We start from the raw sequence: 26,730 nt of genomic DNA, 5'->3' as shown, positions 1-26,730 counted from the left end.
GACAGGGATCATTATTATCAAAGAACATTCAATTTGATCTCTGTCCATTTTTATAAAAATTGTGATTTAATACCTTATTTGCTTTACTGACTGTATATTCCTATGTAGTTTTGCATAAATTAAGTTATATATGAACTTTGTTTTTCAATGTAAATGAACATTTATTTGTTGTTTTTTTTAACTTTTTTAAGTTCAGGGGTACAAGTGCAGGTTTGTTACACAGGTAAACTTCTGTCATGGGGGTTTGCTGTACAGATTACTTTATCACCCAGGTATTAAGCCTAGTACCCATTAGTTATTTTTCCTGATGCTTTTCCTCCTCACACCCTCCACCCTTCTGTTCCCCTCTCTGTGTCCATGTGTTCTCATCATTTAACTCCCGCTTATAAGTGAGAGCATGTGGTTTTTGGTTTTCTATTCTTGTGTTGGTTTGCTAAGGATAATGGCCTCCAGCTCCATCCCTGTCTCTGCAAAGGGCATGCTCTCATTCTTTTTTATGGCTGTGTGGTATCCCATGGTGCACATGTACCACATTTTCTCTATCCAGTCTATCATTGTTAGGGATGTAGGTTGATTCAGTGTCTTTGCTGTTGTGAATAGTGTTGTGATGAACATATGCATGCATGTATCTTTATAATAGAATGACCTATATTCCCTTGGATATATACTCAGTAATGGGATTGCTGAGTCGAATGGTATTTCTGTCTTTAGGTCTTTGAGGAATTGTTACACTGTCTTCCACAATGGCTGAACTAATTTACGCTCCCACCAACAGTGTATAATTGTTCCTTTTTCTCCACAACCTCAGCAGCATATGAGCTTATGTTTTAAGCGTGGTCTTTTTTTTTCCCCTTTTGTATTTGGTTCTCACCTCCCCTTTTCCTCTTCTCTTGATCCTATTCTTCCTTTCATATAAACTAATGTATGTTAGCACTCATATATGCATCTTCCTATAATTTATTCTATTACTCCAATCCTTTATAGATTATTATACCACATATATTCATATGCAGAGTTCTTTGAGGTCACTGCATTAAAATGATACTGCATTTTAATCCTTTTTTACATATAGTTTTTCTCATACAAGAATACATTGTGGAAATTTTTCCAACTCAATAGGTATAATTTAATTCATTCTTTTTAGAGACTGTGAATTTTTTTAGAACACCGAATTTACTCATCCAATCATCAGGTGGTGGGCATTAACTTTGTTTCCAATGTTTTGTGTGCGTGTGTGTGTTTTTCTTGCTAATGTAAACAATGTAGCAATAAATATTCTGGTGTATTGGTTTTATGTAGCAGTATTTTTATTTCAATAAGATGAATGTTCAGAATTGAGGGGTTGAAGGATATTGTATTTTATTTTAATAGCCATTGTCAAATTGCTTCCCAAAAACCTCTAACATCTATTCTCAGCAGCAATACATGAGAATATCCTTCTGCTATCCTTGAACTAGGATGTTTCTTTAATAGTAAAGTTAAGTGTATCGTTGGTAAAAATGAAAAACTGGTAAGAACTCCAGAAGTCATGCTTTCATTTTGGCTATAAACTCACTCTGGACATGAATCAAACTCTAAATTATCCAGAATTTTTATAAATGAACTTGACCCTATAAAAGCTGTCGTTTGAAACTTTTGACCATGTGGGAAATTTCTGAAAATTTTTTGTACTAACTTCATGTTTTAGAACTGTCTCTTGAAGTTATGTAACAAAACAAGATACCTTGTTAAAATACAGACAAAATACTAATGGATCACACTTCTTTTGTTTCTTTGTCATTAAGTCCAATGTAACTCTGAGACAGCTGGCGGAATTAAGAGAAAAATCTCAAGAGTGGATGGATAAGTCACCACTTTTCATGAATTCCTTCCATCTGTTAAACCAGGCAATTCCAATGCTCCAGGTATGAGATGGTTCTGTCATTCAACTTAGTAGGAATTTGAATTCTTTGAGATTTTAATTGCCTTCATTATGTGAATGGGAAGAGAGTAACTTTCCGTATTCAACAGATTAAATTGCCTCTCTTCCAGAGAGAAGGTCTGAGACAGGGCAACTGATCTATCACTCATGTTCATAATTGGCTAACTTCACCTCTGGTACTACAGCTCCTCTGTCTGTAATTCAGAGAAGACATCTTACAAGTTGATCTAGAGACATAACTAGTGATGTAAATCAGTTTTTCAAAAGTTTAAAATGCTATAAAAAATGCTTGTTATTGATTTCTCTCCTTTAAATTACTCTCCTTTGCTATCTTAACCAGAATTCCTAAAATACCAATAGGCTAGAGAACATTAAACTCGGGGAATTCCATGGTAGAAATTTATGACACGTGTTAATAAATTCCAAATTCAGTTTAACATGTTATACACAAGGTGTTCTCATTAATGTATTTATCTGAATTTATGTTTAAGGCCACTTAAGGAAGCAAAAGTTATAATTGGAAAAAGTGCTCTAGGCCAGGTGGGGTGGCTCACGCCTGTAATCCCAGCACTTTGGGAGGCTGAGGAGGGCGGATCACCTGAGGTTGGGAGTTCAAGACCAGCCTGACCAACATGGAGAAACCCCATCTCTACTAAAAATACAAAATTAGCCGGACGTGGTGGCGGGCGCCTGTAATCCCAATTACTTGGGAGGCTGAGGCAGAAGAATCGCTTGAACCCGGGAGGTGGAGGTTACAGTGAGCTGAGATTGTGCCACTGCACTCCAGCCTAGGGAACAAGAGCAAACACCATTTCAAAAAAAAAAAAAAAAAAAAAAAAGGCAGGAATTTCTGAAGATGATGCAAATAATGTGGGGAAATGTTTCAGTCACAGAGCTATTGACAACTGAAGATGGAGCAGCAGAATTAGCCCAGTAATCAGTTGGAGAAAAGAAAATTGGCAGGAATGGTGACAACCTAGGAGCTTCAAGAGACTGGCTTGCATATCCAAGAGAGGTCCTTGGAAGATTAATGGAGCCCTAAAATATTTTTGGGAAAATAGTGCCCTTTTGTATGATCATGCTTAGGAAGTTAAACTTCGAATGAAGGATATTATACGATATGAGTTGGTCAGAAAAATTATACTCCAAAGGTGTTTTTATTCAGTCTTTGTTTTGACTAACAATTAATGCATAGTTATAATTACAACCCAAATTTTATCATAAATGATTAAATAAATTTCTAAAATAGATATTTAATATATTTAATAAACATAAACTTTTCATCAAATGTCTTCCCCACAATTTCCTATTAATTTTTGGTTCTAATTCTAAGCATGCTCATTTTAAGTGATCTTTTCTAGTGAGTCTCAGATAACGAAGGCTACTTAGATAGTACTTCATGACAAATATATTTTCTTGAACAATACATTGCTATTTTCTCCTGAGACTTTTTTTCCAGGAGGAGAAAAAAAAGCCACATATGATTTTGTTAAGAAAAATTTTGTTAGCTAAAGTGGTGAATTAACAGGATATGTTCTATACATAATAGTTTCAAAGTACCGTAATTTGCTGGAATCTCTGAGATTGTATTCATAAAGGGATCATTATCTAATAGAAGGATCTTGATTCTGTCCAGAACAAAATAATTATTTTCAATTATTGAGGAAAAACTTAATATTGTAAATATGCACAGAATTTGAAATTTTAAGCTTTTGGCACAAGAACTGGCTTTGCCACTATGAACCCTTAGGTGAATGACTTAAAGTACGTGAACTGCAGTTTATGGATCTCTAAAATTAGTATATTGGTAATGACAGACTTGTGAAGATCACATATGTGGAAGCATTTGGTGTTTTGGTATTTTAAAATTTTTTTTACATTTATGTGATACAAATGCAATTTTGCTACATGCATGGATTAGTATTGATCAAATCAGGGTTTTTAGCATATCCATCACCCAAATAATATACATTGTACCTATTATTAGATGTCATATGATTGATTGTAAAAGGAGTGATGGGAGAATTGAAATAGGGTTTAATGGATTGTCTCCAGATTGCAACTAACACAGGACTTGATTTGTTAGTAATGCTCTGATACAGATTTTCCAAGATGCAGAAGTTAATTCCTGATAAACAGATCTTAAAGGACTGTTATCATAGCATGCAGCTGCATGATAGCTAGCCATCAATCTACATGCCACCAGCTGCTCTTAGAACCCTCAGTAGCTATGGATTTAGCAAACTAATTCCATTATATATGTGCTCGACTAATATGTTATTCTTAATCATTCATCCCCATGACAATAAAACAAAAAACACTACTAAGAAGGACATGAGAATATGTTGTACCAAACGGGGCTCTAAAAGGACAATCAAGCCTCACTTACATAAAAACCAGGCCATGAATTTACACATATGATGAAAAAACATTTCTTTAATTGAGTCGAATTCTCTCCTTCATTTTTTCCCTTAGCCCTTATTAATTGTGTGTCCTTAGGAGAATTTACATAGCTTCTTTAGCCATAGCTTTGTCATCTATTACTTAGAGGTAATAATAGCACTTACCTCCAAGTGTTGTTGTAAACAAAGTGAGAAAGTCAAGCTAAACTCTGTAAGATGGTGCCCAGCACATGGTATTATAAGAGCTCAGCAAATATTAGGTAATAATACTCCTAGAGTGATAGAAGTTATGTCTTCTAATTTGGCAAATAGCTATAAAGGCCTTTATATTTTAAAGCAATTATGTTCTTTTAATTTTTCAGTCTTTCCATTGATAGAATTTAAAGTTTTATCATCAATTTATTCTTTCATATTCACATAGTTGCACTTATGACAGTACAAAAATAATATAATAATTGAAATGGACTGTTCTGATGTGATGAGGCATTCTTACCTACTTCACGGAAAGGTTACCTGAAACTGGAAAAGATACTTGCTAAAAGCTTCAGGCTAGGAAGTAGTAGAACTTGAATATAAATCAGTTGTGATGTCAAATTCCATGGAGACATCATGATTTTTAAGAGTTTTGTTTCAAGTGAACAAAGTTCAACCATGAATCACAACATTGTGTATAGTATACATTAAAAAGGAATAATACAGCTATGAGGAAAAATTCTGTTAAATTGAATATAATTTTCTAATGTTGATAATTGTAGTCACATCTGGCCACTGTGCATGCTGACCAATTTGTATCTACAGACAAGCAACAGCCCAGCCTGTCAAGTCATTACCAACCCCCAATCTTCTCTTTTCTTCTCAAGGATTTCTCTGTGAGCCTTTGCAAGACAGTGCATTGATAATGCCCAGTTGTGGTTACTGCACTTCACTGTGGTGGTTATTAGAGAGACAATGTCAAACATAATTTTTCTTGTATTGAAACTGATTTTTAATTATTATTTGTTAGAATACTCTAAGGAACCCTTTTGTGCAAGTTTTTGTAAAGTTCTCCGTGGGACTTGATGCTGTTGAACTATTGAAACAGATAGATGAACTCGGTGAGTCCAAATTTACAAAGCTTTTATTCATGAGTCATGTCGGAAATATAAACAACATTGTTCCATATGATAACATTTTCCCCCTTTTCTTCTGTACTTAGTGTCTAGCTAGTTACTCAAAGAAAAATGAGACCCTGGATATATCCCCCCCATCTTTGTCCCAGTTAGTTGTACAATTACAAGTAGCCATGATTATTTGGATGCCCAGTGTCTGTAGTTAATTTCAATAATTATAATGTAGGCCAGGCACGGTGGCTCACGCCTATAACCCCAGCACTTTGGGAGGCAGACACGGGCAGATCACTTGAAGTCAGGAGTTCAGACCAGCCTGGCCAACATGGTGACACCCTATCTCTACTAAAAATACAAAAATTAGCTGGGCATGGTGGTGCACGCCTGTAATCCCAGCTGCTTGGGAGGCTGAGGCAGGAGAATTGCTTGAACCTGGGGGGTGGAGGTTGCAGCGAGCCGAGATCATACCACTGCACTTCTGCCTGGGTGACAGGAGTAAAACCCTGTCTCAAAAAAAAATTATTATTATTATTATAATGTAATATAAATGCAGGTTTTTTTCTTCAATCATAGGTAGGTTGTTAGAAGTAAGGGAGCACTTTATTTTAGTGACTTGATGAAAGGCAAGTCCTTAAGAACAAGGGAAAATGAAATTATTTATTTCTGGCTACATTTAACATTTTTATCTCCACTGGCCTCAGTATCACTTGACTAACCCAGAATGTAATTGGAAGAGATATAGAGTTAGCAAAAGCAAGACAAACACAATGGGGAGACTCAAAAGAAAATAAACTGAAATCAGTATTCAAGGTTGGGTCCTCCTCACATGGTCATTTAAAAGGAAGAGGCTGCAGAAGATCAAAGGAAGCTGTCTAAACTTGCGCATTCCCTCCGCCACGTCCCCACCTTCAACCTAAGGGATGTAAGACATCTAATTCAGGCTGTGTCTGAATGTTGCTATGCAACCATGGGTATGAGAAACGGATTGAGAGCATCAGAATTTGGCAGTAGCAGAGCAAACGCCCCTCCCCCTCCTGGGCACTGCTGGGACGTAAATGATTTAGGTTCTAAACCATTGGGGAAGAATTATGCCTATATTTGTACTGTAAATGATTGTACACATATTACGATAGTCAACCCAGCTTGATTAAATAAAAGTACTAGTGGATTTATTCTCTAAAAGTATCATTTGGGCAAGGAACTATTTGATTAACACATCAGGGCTAAACTGCAAAGTTCTTAGATAAATTTTGTCATTTCTAACTTCTGAACTAGGAAGTGAGGCTAAGAATTTAAAATAAGATTAAAATGAACGTAGCATTGAGACTCTTATGTTTGTATAATTACATACGTAACTTAGTATTGAAGAGGTTACATAGTTTGAATTTGGGGGACTCTGACCCCTTGAAGTGTTTTTATGATCCTGTCTACCAGAATTTCTAAATAATTCCTTGGTGTTGTGTTGATTTCCAGTGGCCGCTGGAGGCCACTATTCAACCACAATTTACCCCTCCCCCACCAACATCTACATCAAGTAAAACATTTCACTTTAAATTCTAATGAGAAATGCATTTAAGCAGTTGTCTTCTGTGAGAAATTTAGTCCTATTTTGGATGATGTAAGAGACATGTCTGGGTTCTGTGAGGAGAGATTTATTATATTCACAGCCTTCTCAGTATTCATGATGATCAAGTCAGTAAAAATTTAATTGGCCAAATGATTTGTTAACTTGCAATTTCATATTTACCCTTTGTCCTGGTTGATTTCCTCACAAAGAATCATAACATTGAAGAGAAATTAAGTCCCCTTTATTCCAGAGTAATTACCCAAAATAAAATCCTGATCATTTTGTCAGATTAATACAGATATCAAAAGTGGTAACTCACATAAGATTTTAAGTCAAACAGTATTAGAAACTCACAACTATGTGGCATATATTTTCAGGTATCTTAAATGTTTCTATATCACAGCTTATGTAATAATATAGTATATGTATCCTATGCACTCTACATAGACTTTCCTTTGTTTCAGTTTGTGCATTCACATTCCGTGTACAAAGCAGGCATTTCTGTTTAGTTTATTCTAAACTCGCATCTCTGGTTTATAGTTTTTGTCCTAACTACATGTAGATAGATTTTTAAAAATTTATTCATCTTAGTTCTTTGTTAATTAAATTGTAACAAAATATACTTTTAAATTATCTTGTATCTTTCTTAGAACCTAGGTTTACTGTATTTGTAACTAGCTTGGCTCCTCAATGAATATTTGCATAACGACCCATTTTCTTTGGTATAGAATACTAGATATTTTTAGAGTAAATTCTGCAGCCTTTTGTTATTTATAATCTAGTTTAGTATTTACAAAAAATCAGCATTTCATCTAATTACGACCAGAATCAAGACCATAATTTTTTTTTGTCTCTTTTGCTTTGCCTCTTTAGACATTCTAAGACTGAAATTAGAGAACAACATTGACATCATTGATCAGCTTAACACACTATCTTCCCTGACAGTAAATATTTCCTCTTGTGTATTATATGACCGTATTCAGGCAGCAAAAACCATAGATGAAATGGAGAGAGAGGCTAAAAGGCTCTACAAAAGCAATGAACTCTTTGGAAGTAAGTGCTGTTCTATTAGGGTTTGAGCATCTCTTTGTGCTAAAATTGGCCAAATTCTTTCCTCGTGTCTTTCATCCAGAACTCAGAAAACTAGTGTGGGGGTCATTAGGTCCTCTGATGTCCTTAGAAAAGAGAACCTTTGATGTAGGCAACCAACTATAGTCTCTAAGTATGTCTAATTTTGTTGGTGTACTTCAAATTAAGATTGAAAAGGATTACATAGTTACAGAGTGAAGTTGAGTCCATCCTCATATCAGTCATTATTTATCTAAAAGTGTTTTTATATTAATAAGTGGCTTAGAATGGTGCATTTAATCTGTCTACTCAGTTGGTGATTATATTCTTAAACTCCAGCTTTGAATTTCTGAGGTTGGCACCTCCAATTAACCATGTTTTCTATAAATTAAGAACCTGAACCTACTGTCACATTACTGACTCAGTTGACTGTTTGGCTGTCCCCTCTGTGTACTCTCCAAACAATGAATAACGTCAACCATAAAATAACCTTTCTGCTGTTGTTGCCATTTTATTTTTAGGTGTTATTTTTAATCTTCCTTCTAACAGAAGCTGGCACAGAGGCTATGACTCTGAAAATGTCTTTCTTCCTCCTGTCATAAAATATACCATCCGCATGAGTCTCAAGACCGCACAGACCACAAGAAGCCTAAGAACCAAGATTTGGGCTCCAGGGCCACACAATTCTCCATCACACAACCAGATCTATGGCAGGGCTTTTATTTATTTACAGGATAGTATTGAAAGAGCAATCATTGAATTGCAAACTGGAAGGAACTCCCAGGAAATAGCAGTCCAAGTTCAAGCAATTCCTTATCCCTGCTTCATGAAAGACAAGTAAGTGTGTGCACTTTCAGCCTTTTTAATGATCAACAGCTTTTCTGGGAACTCACTTCAGTCCATTCATTCAGATGTATTAGATGAAAGGAACAACATTCACCAAACTTTTGTAATAAACTTGTTTTGAGAAAGGGTTCACACTATAGGGCATAGCTTCATCATAACTGCTCATCAATACCAAAATGATGGTAAAGTGTTTACCAAATGATCTGTAAAAACCCTTAGCTCTCCAAAAATTCTGGCCCTAAAATTGGAATAATTGGACTTCAGACCTGAGTACATTGCTGCATGATTTTGATGTTCCCCACTGTCTACTGGGCTTACCTCCCTCTAGTCAAATGAAAGGGATGAATAAGACGATCTTAAAATCCCTTCCAACTCCCAAATTGGATTTTAAAAAATCTGAGCACATGATCAATTTTAAGAAAACAAATTGATAAAAGAAATCTTGAACACATTTTGATCAACTGTTTGAGATAAATATTGTGCTACCTGAAACTTTCATGTACTATCAGTTCATTTGCTAGGAATCCTCTATATCTAAAATGGTTTTTCTAGATGAATAAAAAAGTAACAATAATGCTTTTAGACAATTCAATTTCAATGTTCGAGAAATCTGCCAGTTGGGTAGCAATGAATGCTTCCTTCACTCTGTAGATGGTTAAAAAATAAGCGGATTATGTTTTTCAAGCTCACCTTCCTATATAAAAGCTTGAGGCTGAATATTACTTTAAAGCAATTGAACATGCTACACAACCCAGTTATTGCAGTTTATGTACAATCCAGATGGTATTGGCTTTTTCTTTTCTCTTCTTTTTTGTTTCTTTCAATGCTCTGTCTCTCTTGGCTACTTCAAGAGTTATAAATGAGATGAGGTAATGTAACCCAGTGCAACAGTAGCATGAGGAAGCAGGTAAGGAGTCCATCAAGTGGACTGTCAAGGTTAGCTGGCTGTTGTGGAGGCTGTTGTGGAGGCTGTTGTGGAAGGGACTTTGCTGCCTGAACTATGTGTGAACTGCAATGGCTTGCACAAATTATAAAGATCTATGGGGCCAATTAAGTTAAAATTCTTATCTAGTTACCTACTCATTTGTTCCCCTTATAAATTTTGGTACCTAGGATGGTGGGTACCTGGATGTTTCTTTAAAGAATAAGAATAAGTGCAGCCTGTATTCTTTATGGGAATATGTTCATTATGCCTTACACACATATTCACTGTTGCATATAAAGTGATTTCACATAAATTATTTCATTTGTTTCACCCAACAACCTCATAAGGTAAGTAAGAGCAGGAATTATTGTCCATACTTTCCAGATGAAAAAACTGAAATCCAGAAAGGCTAATTAACTTGCCCAAGATAATATAACTGGTACTACACTAGTCCTCCTGTTTAGAAGACCGACATTTCTGCTTTATACTAGACCAAATCTAAAATACATTATCACTTGGAAGAAACATTACAGGGGATTTGTTGTTAATGAATGAAGGCTTTTGCCTAGTTCTAGATCCAGAAATCACTTCAAGGCGGTACCTGAACCAAAACAAAATTCATTCAAGAAGTATTCTTTAAATGCCTACCCCATGCCATACAGTTTCCCAGGAAACAACAACAAAAATGGAATATGGCCTCAACTCCCACTGCTCCCTCACCAAAAAACACCTCATCTCTCTCATAATGACACACTTCCGCATGCTAAAGTGATACTGAATGATAGTGATCTCATGCTTCATTAATATTTACATTTTTCTTGGGGTACTTGGAGGGAATTTTTTAGCTTTGTAGATTAAAAAAGGAAATGGCCTTGGGACCTTTCTCCAAGTGAAAGCTTGAGTGGAGCCCAACATATAAACAGAGCTACTTAGAATCTCTCATCGACATCTACTGCCTTTGCCTCAGCTCAAATAAGGGCATCAGTTGTCAGAACCATGGCTCCTAAGGTGTGGTCCCTGGACCAGCAGCATCAGTATCACTTGGGAAGTTGTTTAAAAAGCAAATAGATGGTCCCACCCAGATATAATAAATCAGAGGCTGGGGCCCAGAAACTTGTGTTTTAGTAATCTCTTTGGGTGCTTTGAGAACCACTCCAATTTAACTGTCAGGCTTCATGAGCAGGACATTGAGGAATACATCTGGGCTTGAGGATGTCTTCCAGTGATTCTCTAGTTTAGTACATCATCAAAATAGGCATTTCTATACCATGTATAAAGCATCTTCCAGAGCATTACTTTGAGGAATCCAAGTTCTTTGTCTGCATTTTAAATCAAATGCTTTGGGCCGGGCACAGTGACTCATGCCTGTAATCCCAGCACTTTGGGAGGCCGAGGCAGGTGGATCACTTGAGGCCAGGAGTTCGAGACCAGCCTGGCCAACATGGTGAAACCCCATCTCTACTAAAAAACAAACAAACAAAAACAAATGAATGCTTTGGATTTTATTTCAATTTTAGAAATTTAGTTTCATAATAACTATGATCTTCCTAAGAGTAGCTATAAATACAGTAATTTTGGAAGATATAGCTTTTAGTTAGGTAAACCAATCATTGTCTCATTTTAAATCTGCCTTTTAGATAAGAATTTAGTTTAGACATAAAGGTTTTGAGCCTTGCAATTATATCTATATAGTAATTATTTTCCCAGACAGGACATACTCAAACACAATTTAAACAATATGGCAATTTTATGTAATAATCCAGAGCTTTTTTTTTTCTTACTCTTGAAACATTACACTAAAAAAATCACAGACCTATGGTTAAATCAGCTTCACGCTTCATAAATAATGGGGTAATACTGATTATTTTCAATTTCAAAACATGATCATAACTTCAATGTAAGAGAGAGTGAGTTCTTTATATACTATAATCTCTGCAAGTATGGCATTCATTTTGGTCACTGAATTTTTCTTTTTTTGTTTGTTTTACAGCTTCCTAACCAGTGTCTCTTATTCTCTTCCAATTGTGCTTATGGTTGCCTGGGTTGTATTTATAGCTGCCTTTGTAAAAAAGCTTGTCTATGAGAAAGACCTCCGGCTTCATGAGGTATGTTGAAAATCACTTCTTGTTATGAATAAGTCCTGTTCATAGAACAATTACTATGATTTTCATCATGCCTTTATAAACTCAGAAAGCCTAACTTATCCCTTGTGAATTAAACAGAAAGAAAAACCTTTTACAAATCACAAAAGCAGCTGATAAGGCACTATTTTATTTTCTCAAAAAGTGACATAAAAGTCACTTAATAAGTGCTTTTGAAAAACAAAATCTGAATAAAATGAGTACAATGATAATTCTTAGAGTAATTTTTTGCCCAAGAAATTACCTATAGGACTTAGGATCTAACAGAGGAAGTTTAAATAACAACAATAACAACTGTTCAGGCAGAGAGATTGTTGGCATGGTAACTAAAATAACCCAAATGTAGATATAGATAGAGCTATAAACATAGACATAGACATATGGCTTATTTCGGCTCTCACAAAGAAAATTCTCTTTCCAGTATACCTTGTCTCCTTCGATTACCTTCTCCATTTCCCACTGACTCCTGACTTATAGAAACTAAGAATTTCATGTTATGCTACTGATTGGGTTAATAACCATATCACAGTGGAAGACAGAACCAAGAGTGTGGTGCATGACCTCTGTCTGGGCACGTTCTTCATCATTAACCCCAAATCCAAAATATCTTACTTCTTTTTAGAATTTATGATAAAGCATTATGTGATTTTTAGATTGTATTTGAGTAGAAATTATTTTATCTACTTATCCCATAATAAGTCCCTTCTTATACTCACTCATGGAGTGGAAACAAAGGTGAAACATTTCAAAACTCGGGCACAATAATTATTGCAAGGCCTGGCTGAATTCTGAAATAATGAGGTTAGAGGAACCTGTTCATCCACTTGTCCTTTTCAGACTTACCTTGCCAATGCTTTTAGACAATTGATCATTTCTCCCTATAAGATACAAGTTGCTGCTACATATTTCTGTTAGTTCAGCATCAGGCTTTCAGGGTTGTCCCAGTATTTGAACCTACATTTTTTACCTCTTCTATTTGAATTTTGGTTGATCCACACAGCTGCATTTTTATATTTCAGTTATAATTTGGTAAACTTCTCATCAACTAGTTTGAGTCCTGTTGTATTCAGGACTGTATGCAATGGTTTCCTAATTCCAATTTAGAAACTTGAATCCATGCCTTCAACCATAATTGTGATTGCAAGCCCCTACCTTCTAGTTATCTTTCAGGTTCCCAGTATTCAGAAGCAAATCATCACAGAGTAAAGAAAATCTTTGAGATAGAAACTGTGACAGAAACAGAGTCCATTTCTACTTCAAAATTAATACCTACCTTTAAAATATTACTTGTGATAGAAACAGTAAATAGAAGCATGTATGCATACAGTATATATACAAATGTATATGCATATAATAAAACTGTGTGTATATAATACACACACATTGTATTATTTTGTGTTTGAAGATGATGCTCTCTGAATGCATCTATGTATGTCACCAAAAAATATCAAAGCATAACGAAAAGTCATTTCTCAACTGAAAATGCAAAAGACTTGTTTTTAGCTATGAACCAGTTTCTCTTTGGTAGCTCTGTGTCTCCATTTGGCCTGCATCTACCTTTGAAATTTAACCACCCTTGTCTTGGGGTCAAGGTCACATGGTGGAAGATCACTGAACTTGGAATCAGAATATCAGGTTTTGTATTCCAATTTTGCCAGCCATTTACACTCGGGCTCAATCTCTTAAACCCTCTGAGTCTGATCATCTAGACTTCATTCAACATTTATTTCTAGAATGTAGCTCTCTCTCTCTGCCGGAACAGAGGAGCTCAATTATTCACATTTTATCAATTCTAAGACATTGATTTTCCCCCCTTTTTAAAGCCTCTGAAATTGGGATACATTTGATAGGGTGTCATGATTTATTTGGCAGTAATCTTTCTTTCTTGGTGGCATGTAAAATAATGGCACATCCTCAATGGTGTCCTAAATTCAAAGAAATATGGTGTGTTTGTGAAATGAATTGATGGAGGTGGGCGTGGAAGGAGTGGGATGTCCCTAGTACCTCCTGCTCAGCCTAGCTCCACTGCCCACAGTTCTCATCTAAATTCCTCCTTTTTAAAGATGTAAGGTTCAGCTCAGAAAGTGAGAAGTGACTTGCTGAAGAACTTGGAGCTAGTTAATGGTAGATCTGGCAGTAGAACTGAAGTATTTTGACTTCCAACCAATCCTCTTCCAGATCATAGCTACCTTCACCCTTAGAATCTTACTTTAGTAACACAGACTTCTAAGGATATTTGCAGATGATGATAGATAATCTCTTAAGTTACCAGAAACTCAAAGTCACTTTTTAATACTATCTTTTTATATTCTGATAAAGTCTAAAGCTGCCCAAGTCCTACTTCTTTCTCATTCAAATTAAACCAAAAAGGTAAATAAAATCAATATTCTCCCCTTTTCTTTCTGTAATTATTCTCAATCCTGGCAAGAAAACAAAGTTAATTGCTATCTCAATGAAGCCACTTATCTTTGACTTTGTTATGGTATGATTCCATGAATCCCTTTCCCTTGTTAAATAAATTAGCACAAATCCAATAAGTTTACTTACTAAAGTAAGCCCATAGTATAAAAAAAGTACTTTAAAAATGTCTTTCGATTGGGTTTTGTTCTGCACTTTGCTTTTAAAAATTAAAATACTAAAGCTATAAAAACCTGATTTTATAACACATACAGAAGAGTATATTTTTTCTCATTTTCATGGTTTATGAGTTTGATTCATCTGTTTGATCTAATGGAAGTCATGTATGGGACTTTCAGTGCTTATATTTTGTTGGAGACAGAATTTTGGAGTCATTCTCTCAGTTCAGACAGGTAGCCTAAAATATATGTGGGCCGCAGAGATGTTACCAAGAATTAAACCAAGATTTTTTTAGTCTCCTAGTGCTTCATATTAAACATTTTTTTTTGTGCTTTCCTGACATACACTAATCCACCCCACCAGTGGGAATTTGAAATGTTTCCAGTAATGGTCACAACATCCTTTAAATCATACTAAAATATATATATATATATAAATGTCTATTGTCAATAGAATTATAGAAATTGAGGTAGAAAATGTTATTATTCCTTATGAGTTAGTACTTGACATTCTTGCAGAATTGAATGAAGACATTGCTATCAAGTAAATATATGAGTATTTCTGATTTCTTTTCTTGACAGTATTTACGTCAACCCCTGTGCATAAGCTTCTCATGAATGTGGCAACACATTTATCCAAACTCTTCTAGAATCTCTTTCTTATTCCCTGCTATAAACTGGGCAGACTTTGGCCACTAGGCAGAGGGGTTTTCTTTGAGCAACAGGCTATCAGATATTGATGAATTGCTCTGGCAGGTTTGGGAGGCTTGAGAAAAGTGACTCTCTGATTACAAAGCTGGCACCTGACATCTGTCACTTTGAGGAGGAACTAATGGCATCCAAGAAAGCACAGCCAGCCGCTCTCGGTGGGCCCCCTTCCATCAGCAAGTTTGGTCTCGTTTATTGCAACAAAGTTGGCAGTGAATCTGGATAATATATGGATGACTTATATGCTCTCACTGCTCTTTCTCTTTATGAATAGCAGCTGTTTTCCTCGTGGCATAAAATCTTGAAGTTTAACACTGAAGTTTCATGCTAGAATGTTAAATAGTGAATGCTTTTGGAAGCACCTAACTCACTCTGTTTCAGGAAAAAGCAAAATGATCAGTCTCTAACTTTTACAAATTCCTGGGACTGGAATCTGATCTTGAGTATCAAAAATTTCAAAATTACAGTGATTAAACACCTTTAGTCCTGGTATTCAAGCTTGCCAAATTATCTTTTAACAAGTCTATGAATGAAGAACATTCTCCATACATAAGTGATTTCTAGAAAGCTATCAATTGTTAGGGAAGAAAAACATGTTTATACACATGACATCAGCTTCATTTTCTGGCCTTGATATGGTCTAGATATTTTATAAACCACCTTGGGAAATATATTGACATTGTCTCCTACTTACATACGTTACCACTGGGGGGAAATATGTTTGTATAGGCTACATAAAACTGTGGTAAATATCAGCTTAGGAAGTAGTAATATAGGTTCCATAACTCCCCACTTAATTATATTCAAATAGGCATAAAAATCTGAAAATACAAATAGTAGGAAAGGGAAATAAAAAGGACTAACATATCATATTGGAACAGGTGAATATCTCTGAAATAGTCGCCAAACATGACACAGTAATTTTTTCAAATGGGGTAGGGTACACGCAAAGAATTGCTGGAATAAGATATCTGAGGTCTTTTTCACATCAAAATGTAATTTTGTTTTCAATGATAGCATGTGTAGCAATTGGGGAAACTTTCCATAGTGACCTTTGCTTCATGCTACTTTGACCCATATTTTCCATTCCCACGGAAGCATAGGTTGAGTCTTTACTACAAATGGTGACAGGGCCTTGGAGGAGAAAAACATTAGGGAGAGAAGAAGGTGAGAAAGAGGGCAAAGTTAAGAGGGAAAGTCACAGGGTCTTTCTCAGTGGTGATTAGCTTAAAGCCCACAGCTTAGGCTGTTGGCAGCCAGGTAGCTGTTTCCCTGGTAACAACTGGAGCAGCAGAGTTATCGAAATGTGATGTTACAAAAGCAGAAAGTAAAATTCACTATTTTGCTTGTAGAGTGAAAGATCCAGTGCATTTGCTATTTTTTTTTTCCTGGAAAAGTTAGGCTTAAGGGGGTGGGGCATTGACTATCCTTGACTTTGAAAAAAGAAAAAATTGGGTTATAAAGCTGTTAGTGGAGATTGATTGATTGATTGATTGATTGATTGATTGATTTTGAGACAGAGTTTCACTCTTGTCTCTCAGGCTGGACCTGCAGTGCAATGGCATGATCTTGGCTCACTGCAACCTCCACCTCCTGGGTTCAAGCTAGTCTCCTGTCTCAGCCTCCTGAGTAGCTGAGATTACAGGCACCCACCACCACGCCCAGCTAATTTTTGTATTTTTAGTAGAGATGGGGTTTTGCCATGTTGGCCTGGCTGGTGTGGAACTCCTGACCTCAGGTGATCTGCTTGCCTCGGCCTCCCAAACAGCTGGGATTACAGGTGTGAGTCACTGTGCCCGGCCAGTTAGTGGAGATTTCTTCTGTTCCTTTTTTTTTTTTTTAAAAAAAGGGATACTAGGTTAATAGGATTAACATTAGTCATGAATTGTTTTTTTTTTGTTTGTCTTTTCGATTTTTTTTTTTTTTTTTTTTTTTTTGTTTGAGACAGAGTCTTGCTCTGTCGCCTAGGCTGGAGTGCAGTGGCGCGATCTCAGCTCACTGCAAGCTCCGCCTCCCAGGTTCACGCCATTCTCCTGCCTCAGCCTCCTGAGTAGCTGGGGCTACAGGGGCCCGCCACCACGCCCGGCTAATTTTTCTGTATTTTAAGTAGAAACGGGGTTTCACTGTGTTAGCCAGGATGGTCTCTGTCTCCTGACCTCGTGATCTGCCCGTCTCGGCCTCCCAAAGTGCTGGGATTACAGGCGTGAGCCACCGTGCTCGGCCCTCATTAATCATGAATTGTTAAAACTAGAAACCAGGATATCTAGGTTCCCCCAAAGTACATGTCACAAAATTCAACCAAACCAAGGTCCAGGGGACTTTAAATCTTTTTATTTTTATTTGTATTATTTTATTATACTTTAAGTTCTGGGATACATGTGCACAGCGTGTAGGTTTGTCACACAGGTATACACGTGCCATGGTGGTTCGCTGCACTCATCAACCTGTCATCTACATTAGGTATTTCTCCTAATGCTATCCCTCCCCTTCCCCCCATCCCCCGACAGGCCCCGGTGTGTGATGTTCCCAGGGGACTTTAAATCTTTCAGAATCCTTTTGAGTTAATGCACAAATAGATTGTGCTGGTTTATTTTTCTACCTTGTGGAATGCCTTGGCCTCTGGGGATATCACTGAGGTATCAAAGAATATCAATTGAGAGAGAGGTGTAGAGGATCTTAGATACACGAGTTTATTATGAATGTATAAATGGCTTTTTGGAAAACAAGAATGACAAATATTGACCTAGACTGCCAGTAAGTGTTAAGGATGGGAAGGCTATAGCTAAAGGCAGAAGGTCTCCCTTAAGTTCTGTGTTTTAAATTCTTAGGAATCAGGTATACTGTTTCTCTCAGGAACATAAATACTGATTGTGTTGTTCATTAGTGTTTAGTAAAAAAAAATTATGGATTTTTATGAGCTCAGTCTCTACACTGAACTAGTAGTTAAGCCATGGTTTTTTACCAGTTTGAAATGCTCATGCCTGCACAAATGTCAAAATCATGTAAAATTCTACAGGGGATACCATAAATTTGATAATCTATTCTAAATCAGTTTAATCTAGAGATGTCAGCTGGATAACAATTATAAAGTGGAACTGTAATTAAACCCTCACCATCCAAATTGTTTATTATATTGTGCCATTCTGTGAACAAATAATCTAAGATGTTCTGGTGTATATAGGCATATTTCACATCGCAAGCATGGATAAATTCTTGATTTATGTAAATTATTAAAATGCCTAGTTCCATATATAGAGAGACTATCATGACATTTTGACATAATACAAGGAATAATTTTTATTTGGAAGAGTATCAGCATAACAAGTGCCTCACATTTTTTCTTCTTACAGTACATGAAGATGATGGGTGTGAACTCCTGCAGCCATTTTTTTGCCTGGCTTATAGAGAGTGTTGGATTTTTACTGGTTACCATTGTGATCCTCATCATTATACTCAAGTTTGGCAATATTCTTCCTAAAACAAATGGGTTCATTTTGTTCCTGTATTTTTCGGACTACAGCTTCTCGGTTATTGCCATGAGCTATCTTATCAGTGTCTTCTTCAACAACACCAACATTGCAGCTCTGATCGGAAGCCTCATCTACATCATTGCCTTCTTTCCATTTATTGTTCTGGTTACAGTGGAGAATGAGTTGAGCTATGTATTGAAAGTGTTCATGGTAAGTCAACCGTTGGAATGGCAGAGTGGGAAATTACCCATTTTTGTTTGTTTGTTTATTTTTGGATTCTCAAACTGAAAGTTCACTTATCTAAATTTGAAATTCAGTGAAAGCAAAGTAAGCTTAATGTCCTAATGATAGCTTTTCCTACATCATTGTATACCATACAAGACAATGAAGAGCTTACAAAACCATGATATGTGATACTGTTAAGAAATAGTTCCTAAAGAAAGAACGGTTAAAATGTCATGCATCATATTTTAGAGGTCTTCAAGAATTCTGACTTCTCTCTGGACCAATTCCTGAAACATCTTGGAGCCTCTAGTGGAATTATTCTCATATGTGAACAATTTTCATGGTTCTCATGACATATAATATAGCTTAAAGGTATAAAGACAAATGCATCAACAGCATATAATCAACCTTAAATTCTCTCCTGCCTTGTCAATTCAGAAGCACTAAATTAATTTAAGAATTTTAATTAAAGCATTAAGATTACTGACTGAAATTTAGAAAGCAGAAGCAAATTTCATCATATTAAAACTTTGCTATTTATGGAAATAAAAAGTAATGAATAACTTTAGCATTGACAACTTTGGGTTTAAACAATATTTAAATTTCTAATTTGTTGCAATTATCAGTATTCAATCAACTGATATTTTAGTATATTTTTATTCATAGTACTTCTACTACCTGAAATAAATGTATGGAGTGAAAATGCCTTCTGGCCCTTAATGTTTTTGGTAAATTTTAGTCTTAATACTGAATTACTCCATAATTACCTATTTTATTATTTGCTGAGCAACATTTAATGAGTTCAAATGTATATTTTGATTTTTTAAGGAATGGTTTTCAAGTTGTAATTTTCCTGTTTTTGTTTTCTGCTATTCTCTCTGCTCATGCTTCACAGTTGTAGCATGGTTGGTAAGGGACTGCTGTATTTTTAAATATGCTTAGAGAATGAGCATCAATTTTATCTATACAAATGTCCAAAGTTTTAAGTATTTTAGGATACCTCTGGGTGAAATACATGAAATCTACAAGAACTATGATTGCCGTTTCCTTTCTTCACAGAGCCTGCTGTCCCCAACAGCATTCAGCTATGCAAGCCAATACATTGCCCGATATGAAGAACAGGGCATTGGTAGGTCCCCTTTCTTTAAAACTGGATTTTATCTTTCACAACTGTGCTGTGTGTCACAGAAGAATAAACACTTGCGTTCAATTTTTAGGTCTTCAGTGGGAAAATATGTACAGCTCCCCGGTTCAGGATGACACCACCTCATTTGGCTGGCTGTGCTGTCTAATCCTAGCTGACTCTTTCATTTATTTCCTTATTGCTTGGTATGTCAGGAATGTCTTCCCAGGTATGAATGTGCTTCCTACAGGTACATGCTTTTTATGGTTGACTTCAATATAAATCAACTAATAATATGTTCTAATATTTTATTTGCAAAAAATTTTTAAATTAAAAAAATAAAAATATAACATATATACATATATATACATATATATACATATGTGTGTGTGTGTATATATATGTATGTATATATATATGTATTGAGATGGAGTCTCCCTCTGTTGCCCAGGCTGGAGTGCAGTGGCGTGATCTCGGCTCACTGCAACCTCCACCTCCCAGGTTCAAGCGATTCTCCTGCCTCAGCCTCCCAAGTAGCTGGGATTACAGGCACGTGCCACCACGCCTGGCTAATTTTTATATTTTTAATAGAGCCGGGGTTTCACCATGTTAGCCAGGCTGCTCTCGAGCTTCTGATCTCAAGTGATCTGCCCATCTTGGCCTCCCAAAGTGCTGGGATTACAGGCATGAGCCACCATGCCCGGCCTTTAACTTTTTTTTAATTAAAAAAAAAATCTTATTTGACATATATAATCTCCAAAAAGAAGTACTAAAATCCCAAAGCTAACAAAAAATTTTCAGGGTGAGCTAATATACTGCTAAATATCCTCTCGGATATTCCTTTAAAAGATGGAGTGAATTAAGAAGCTTAGAATAGTGTCAAATCAATCCAGTCTCTCTAAATAGGAGTGTGAGATATAATAAGGGAAAAATCAAATCTCCTAATTCTAAGGAGAATTTACCAGATTATAAAGGAAGAAGACAAGTTGGGTTCCCCCTTCTAGGTCTCAAGCAGTCATCCTTTCTAACATGCTTAGTTTTCCATTTAGCCCTACTTATATTTATGCATTTTTTGGTGTTATAAATGAATAAAAGAATATGATTTCATTTATATAAGATCTTTGTGAAAGACAAATAGATAGAGACAGAAGGCAGATCAATGATTGCCTGGGATGTGGGGTGGGAGCAGGGATTATCTGCAAATGGGCATGAGACAAATTTTTTGAGTTATAGAAATGTTCTAATACTGAATTGCACAACTTTATACATTAGCTAAAACTTATCTACCTGTACACTTACAATAATAAGACAATTAGGCCAACAGCATGCATTGTTATAAGAGAAATGATATGAAATTATATGACTAACAGTTTTAATTATGTTTTTCTAAATGGCAAAATTATCCTTTTTTTCATGGATGAATATGTCTACACATGCATCTTTGGACTCTTAGGGGGATTAAATTGTGGCTTTTTCTGGGCTCATTAGCTCAGTTGGTTAGCATATGGTGCTAATTAGGCCAAGATTGCAGATCCCTTTGTGGTCCAGTTTGGGCCCTTGTGGGGATTAAATTGTGGGGATTAAATTGTGGCTTTTTCTGGGCTGGAAACCCAGAATCTGGATCTGAACTAGTCTTATCACTGTAAAATCACAACTTATAGACATTTATTTCATAGATAAATAGTGGTTTATAGACATAGATAAATAGTGGCTTATAGACATTTATTTCATAGATAAATAGTGGCTTTTTCCATTACAATAAGTGTACAGTTAGATAAGTTTTAGTCAATGTAAATAAAGCTGCTTAAAAACTAACGAGGAAAAAAGGCATCGTTTTTTGCTTTACTTTGGAAACTGAGACCACCTTTTAGTTTTATATAGTGTCAAAAAATAAAACTACTTCCTAAACCATACATGGGATCTACTGTTTTGTTTCTGATGCTTAATGTTAACAGTCAACTAAAACTCACTGTTCCTGATATATTTTTATTCCAGGGACATATGGTATGGCAGCTCCCTGGTATTTTCCAATTCTTCCTTCCTATTGGAAGGAGCGATTTGGGTGTGCAGAGGTGAAGCCTGAGAAGAGCAATGGCCTCATGTTTACTAACATCATGATGCAGAACACCAATCCATCTGCCAGTAAGACAAGTCGGTCAACAGCGTGCCTTGTTATGAGAGAAATGATATGAAATTAGATGACTAGTAGTTTCAATTATTTTTTTCTAAATGGCAAAATTATCATCCTTTTAGTCATGGATGAAAATGTCTACACATGCATCTTTGGACTCTTAGGGGGATTAAATTGTGGCTTTTTCTGGGCTCATTAGCTCAGTTGGTTAGCATATGGTGCTAATTAGGCCAAGATTGCAGATCCCTTTGTGGTCCAGTTAGACTCACACAGAGAAAAATTTTGTTCCTTGGCCACAATCTGCACCCCTAACTCCAGCCATCTGTCACCAGTCATAAGGGGTAACCAAGTAACAAGTTTGAGTAATTTAGCATAACCCATCACAAATACTGGAAAAATGGTTCAAAGCTTGTGTCTTCCTGACACTAGGTGAGTCGGGTCATCTTTATAAAGTGAGTATGAGCCACATAAGTGGTCCTTTTGTGATGCCTGAAGGAGGTGTAGATAGTTATTAATGAATTGGATTCTATAAACTGCAGTTCTGAACTAGTCTTATCACTCTAAAATCACAACTTTGTAGGCATTTATTCTATAATTTTGTATCACCCTGCCCAACCAGGGGACCAAGCCTTAGACATATCTTTTGACTATTTGATATCTGTTGAATAAAGGAGAATTTATAATTATAATACTATATGCTGGGGCTGCTTTTTCCAACAAAGAAGGGTGAAATAAACCTTGGTTCTCCACTCTTATTCATTCTGTAACCAAGTGAGGAGGCTGAAGACTATAATAAATCATTTGTTTCTGGATTTTTTATTTTACTTAGAGGGTTATATTTTTATAGTCTTCAATTTTTAATAAAGATAAAGTCTAACTCCAGTTGCATTACCTTACTTGTGAGTTTACAACTCTTCCCTTGATTTCTCTCCAGGTCCTGAATACATGTTTTCCTCCAACATCGAGCCTGAACCTAAAGATCTCACAGTTGGGGTTGCCCTGCATGGGGTCACAAAGATCTATGGCTCAAAAGTTGCTGTTGATAACCTCAATCTGAACTTTTATGAAGGGCATATTACTTCATTGCTGGGGCCCAATGGAGCTGGGAAAACTACTACCATGTATGTTAACTTTTTGACACTTATTGCCATGGAAGCATATTACAAAAAATACAGGTTTAAAAAAAATAAACTAACCTATGTTTATAAAACATGAAGTTATTACATTTCCCAGATGGAGGAAGATGGTTCAACTTGTATGCAATAGAATGGAGTCAAAATCAAAGGTTGTAATACTTTTTAAAATTTTTAATTCAGGGCCAATTTTGTAAAATAGGGAGTTTCTAATAAAAATAAATATTCTTGGCACCTCTTAGATAATAGGAAATTGTACAACACTGAGTTCATATTCTTAGGTAGAGACTGTTGGTTGGGGCTCATTAGTAACTGATCTCTTAAAGGGAGTATCTGTTTTCTGGCTCATCCCTGGTCTCTACCAAGCTGCACTGCTTCATACACCCACCCTGTTTCATTTATTTGCATTTCTAACCTGGTGTATATATAAGTATGAAATTGTGCATCCTGATATAAACACACTTAGCCTCAGCTGCTCCTTCACAGGAAACCTTTGCCTTGACTCATAAAGAAACAAAGGAACCACCAGCTATCAGACAGAAATCAAGAAGGCCAGGAGCAGAACATAAGCTGTTCTTTCTCACTCCTCACCTATGTAGCATTTTCCTGTGTCAGAATGGAGAAGAGATTCAACCGTTTTTAAAGTGACATTCTTTTGAGCTATTTTTATGTGATTTGCCTCCGATGCTCTACATTCACTTAGTTGTTGAGTCAGCTCTAAGATGCTGTTGGTGCTCTAGCCCTTGTTTGAGAAAAAGGATCATTTGCTGCATATCTTACTTAGTATCATCACGAATCAGCTCAGTGACTGCAAAAACACTCGAATTAATTTTTTTTGTAAATAAAAGGGGACAAACGAGGTCATGAAATGAGTGAGCATATGGTCTCTGCTATTTGCATGGCCTGTTTAAAGTCAGAGTTGGCTTTCTAGGGAGAATACAATGCCAAAAAGGCCAGATTTTTTTTTTAACTTTTATTTTAAGTTCAGGGGCACAAGTGCAGGTTTGTTACACAGGTAAATTTATCATGAGGGTTTGTTTTACGGATTATTTCATCACTCAGGTATTAAGCCTAGTACCCATTACTTATTTTTCCTGATCCTCTCCTTCCTCCCACCCTCCACCCTCCAAAAGCCCCACTGTGTGGTGTTACCTTCTATGTGTCCGTGTATTCTCATCATTTAGTTCCCACTTATAAGCAAGAACATATTTGTATTTGGTTTTCTGTTCCTGTGTTAATTTGCTAAAGATAATGGCCTCCAGCTCCATTCATGTTTCTAATAGGCAATAAGAGGCTAATGAAGAAAAGGAACAGAGAAGGCTCTTGAAGAGGCTATAATTTTAGCTGAGAATGCCCCCATTTTATTGTTCTAAATAGAAACCTTTAATATAAAGTATGTTATTTGTATTTCAATGTTCATATGGGAAAACTGCATATTCCTTTGTTCATAAATTAATCCAGAAGTCTGCATTGCAAGGCACTGATTAGGTTACTGAGACAAAGTGCTTAGAAAACAGGACCTTTCCTTGACCTCACGGAGCTTACATTATGGTGGAGGAGATGGGTATTAAATAATGGCCCAGTTTGCTAACTATCTGAAAGATGATGGGGAATTATCCAGGTGAGAATATTCTAATCACAGTGTAGAGAAAAGGACTAGAGATGACCAAAGAGCATGTGGGAAGTAGAGTTAGGAGCTTAGAGTGATGGGTTAGGCAGGTGGTGACGGTGATGGTCCCATGAGGATAGCTGTGAAAACGGTGAGATGGGAGTGTAGTTAGGAGATTAAGATAGGAGGAGAGTGCAAAAATGACTTACGGATTCCAGTCTCGTGCAACCAGTATATGAATTTATCACACGGTGAAAGAGGCAAAATCAATGAGGGTGTGGCTTTTAGGGTAAAGATCATGAGCTCAGTTTTAAACATATTGAGTTGAAGGCCCCTGTAAGAAATCTCACAGAGAAGTGGTATTGTCTGATGGATATATAGAGCAATCCTGGAGCTGAATAATGAGGTCTGGGCTACAGATGTAAATTTGAGACATGCCAACCTGTAGATGCTAAGGGATGTCAGGAAAGTGCATGGGTTTGCTCAAGGAGTGAGAATGTACTTGGAATTTAAAAGCCCAGTCATGGCTGGGTGCAGTGGCTCATGCCTGTAATCCCAGCACTTTGGGAGGCTGAGGCGGGTGGATCACGAGTTCAGGAGATCCAGACCATCCTGGCTAACACAGTGAAACCCCATCTCTACTAAAAATACAAAAATTAGCCGGGCATGGTGGCACATGCCTGTAGTCCCAGCTACTCGGGAGGCTGAGGCAGGAGAATGGTGTGAACCCAGGAGGCAGAGGTTGCAGTTAGCTGAGGTCGCGCCACTGCACTCCAGCCTGGGCGACAGAGTGAGACTCCTTCTCAAAAAAGAAAAAAAAAAAAAAAAAAAAGCCGGATCATTTTTGTCATCATCATGTAGCATTTATGTAATACTCTGAATTATTAAACACTTAAAAGTAATATTTCTTATTCCCATTAAATACCATTTTATTTCATAGTTTGCCCTTGCCTGAGAAGATACACTGTATTTTTTCCTTCTAACAACTGAGATATAGTTAGTCCTAATATCTAGCTTCAATGCTTGGCTTATACCTAATTTATCATTTCTTCATTTCCAGTTCCATGTTAACTGGGCTGTTTGGGGCCTCAGCAGGCACCATTTTTGTATATGGAAAAGATATCAAAACAGACCTACACACGGTACGGAAGAACATGGGAGTCTGTATGCAGCACGACGTCTTGTTCAGTTACCTCACTACTAAGGAGCACCTTCTCCTATATGGTTCCATCAAAGTTCCTCACTGGACTAAAAAGCAGCTCCACGAGGAAGTAAAAAGGCAAGTTAAGACAGGAATGAGAACCTAAGCTGCTAACTCCTCTCAAAGACCCATAGCTTGGTTGGTAAAGTTCTGGTAATGATACCAATAAGAAATATTTTCTCATGAAATAATTACTTTTTAGTTTTTCTACTTCTTTAATATTGCAAACATTTAAGGTCATTATCCTTACCGGCCAGTTGTTACACTGAAATTGTTTAACTCTCTTCATCTCTGGCTCCCACATTGCCCCGAATACTTTGCTTCTAATCTCCATGGCTACTACACTGGTCCAAGCCCCCTAAGTGGATTCTTGGATTTCACTCATCTCTTGTAAAATCTGTTCTTCAAAGAGCAGCCAGGGTGATCTTTTTCAACTGCAAATCAGACTGTGTCACTCCTGGATTTAAATTGTCCAGTGGCTTCCTTCCATGCTCAGTATAATACTCAATAACATCCTTATCAAGACTTAGGAGGTCCTAAGTGATTTGCCTCTATTCTCACTTCTGATTTCATGTCCT

At 36.5% G+C, this 26,730-nt stretch overlaps 1 protein-coding gene across 1 annotated transcript in view; it reads left to right on the top strand.

Annotated features, from left to right (window-relative positions):
• The window catches only part of ABCA12 (ATP binding cassette subfamily A member 12), a 206,094-nt gene that overhangs the window by 127,719 nt on the left and 51,645 nt on the right, over nt 1-26,730 (top strand). The window contains exons 19-29 of the mRNA XM_054478791.1: nt 1,785-1,904; nt 5,327-5,417; nt 7,870-8,049; nt 8,586-8,901; nt 11,826-11,940; nt 18,611-18,940; nt 20,015-20,084; nt 20,173-20,307; nt 22,074-22,220; nt 23,144-23,330; nt 26,012-26,230. Coding sequence (XP_054334766.1) covers nt 1,785-1,904; nt 5,327-5,417; nt 7,870-8,049; nt 8,586-8,901; nt 11,826-11,940; nt 18,611-18,940; nt 20,015-20,084; nt 20,173-20,307; nt 22,074-22,220; nt 23,144-23,330; nt 26,012-26,230 — 1,910 coding nt within the window. The remainder of the gene's footprint in view (nt 1-1,784; nt 1,905-5,326; nt 5,418-7,869; nt 8,050-8,585; nt 8,902-11,825; nt 11,941-18,610; nt 18,941-20,014; nt 20,085-20,172; nt 20,308-22,073; nt 22,221-23,143; nt 23,331-26,011; nt 26,231-26,730) is intronic.

The sequence above is a fragment of the Pongo pygmaeus genome, chromosome 11, assembly GCF_028885625.2.
Source record: "Pongo pygmaeus isolate AG05252 chromosome 11, NHGRI_mPonPyg2-v2.0_pri, whole genome shotgun sequence".
NCBI classification, from domain to species: domain Eukaryota; kingdom Metazoa; phylum Chordata; class Mammalia; order Primates; family Hominidae; genus Pongo; species Pongo pygmaeus.
This window is presented reverse-complemented; position numbering and strand designations above follow the sequence as displayed.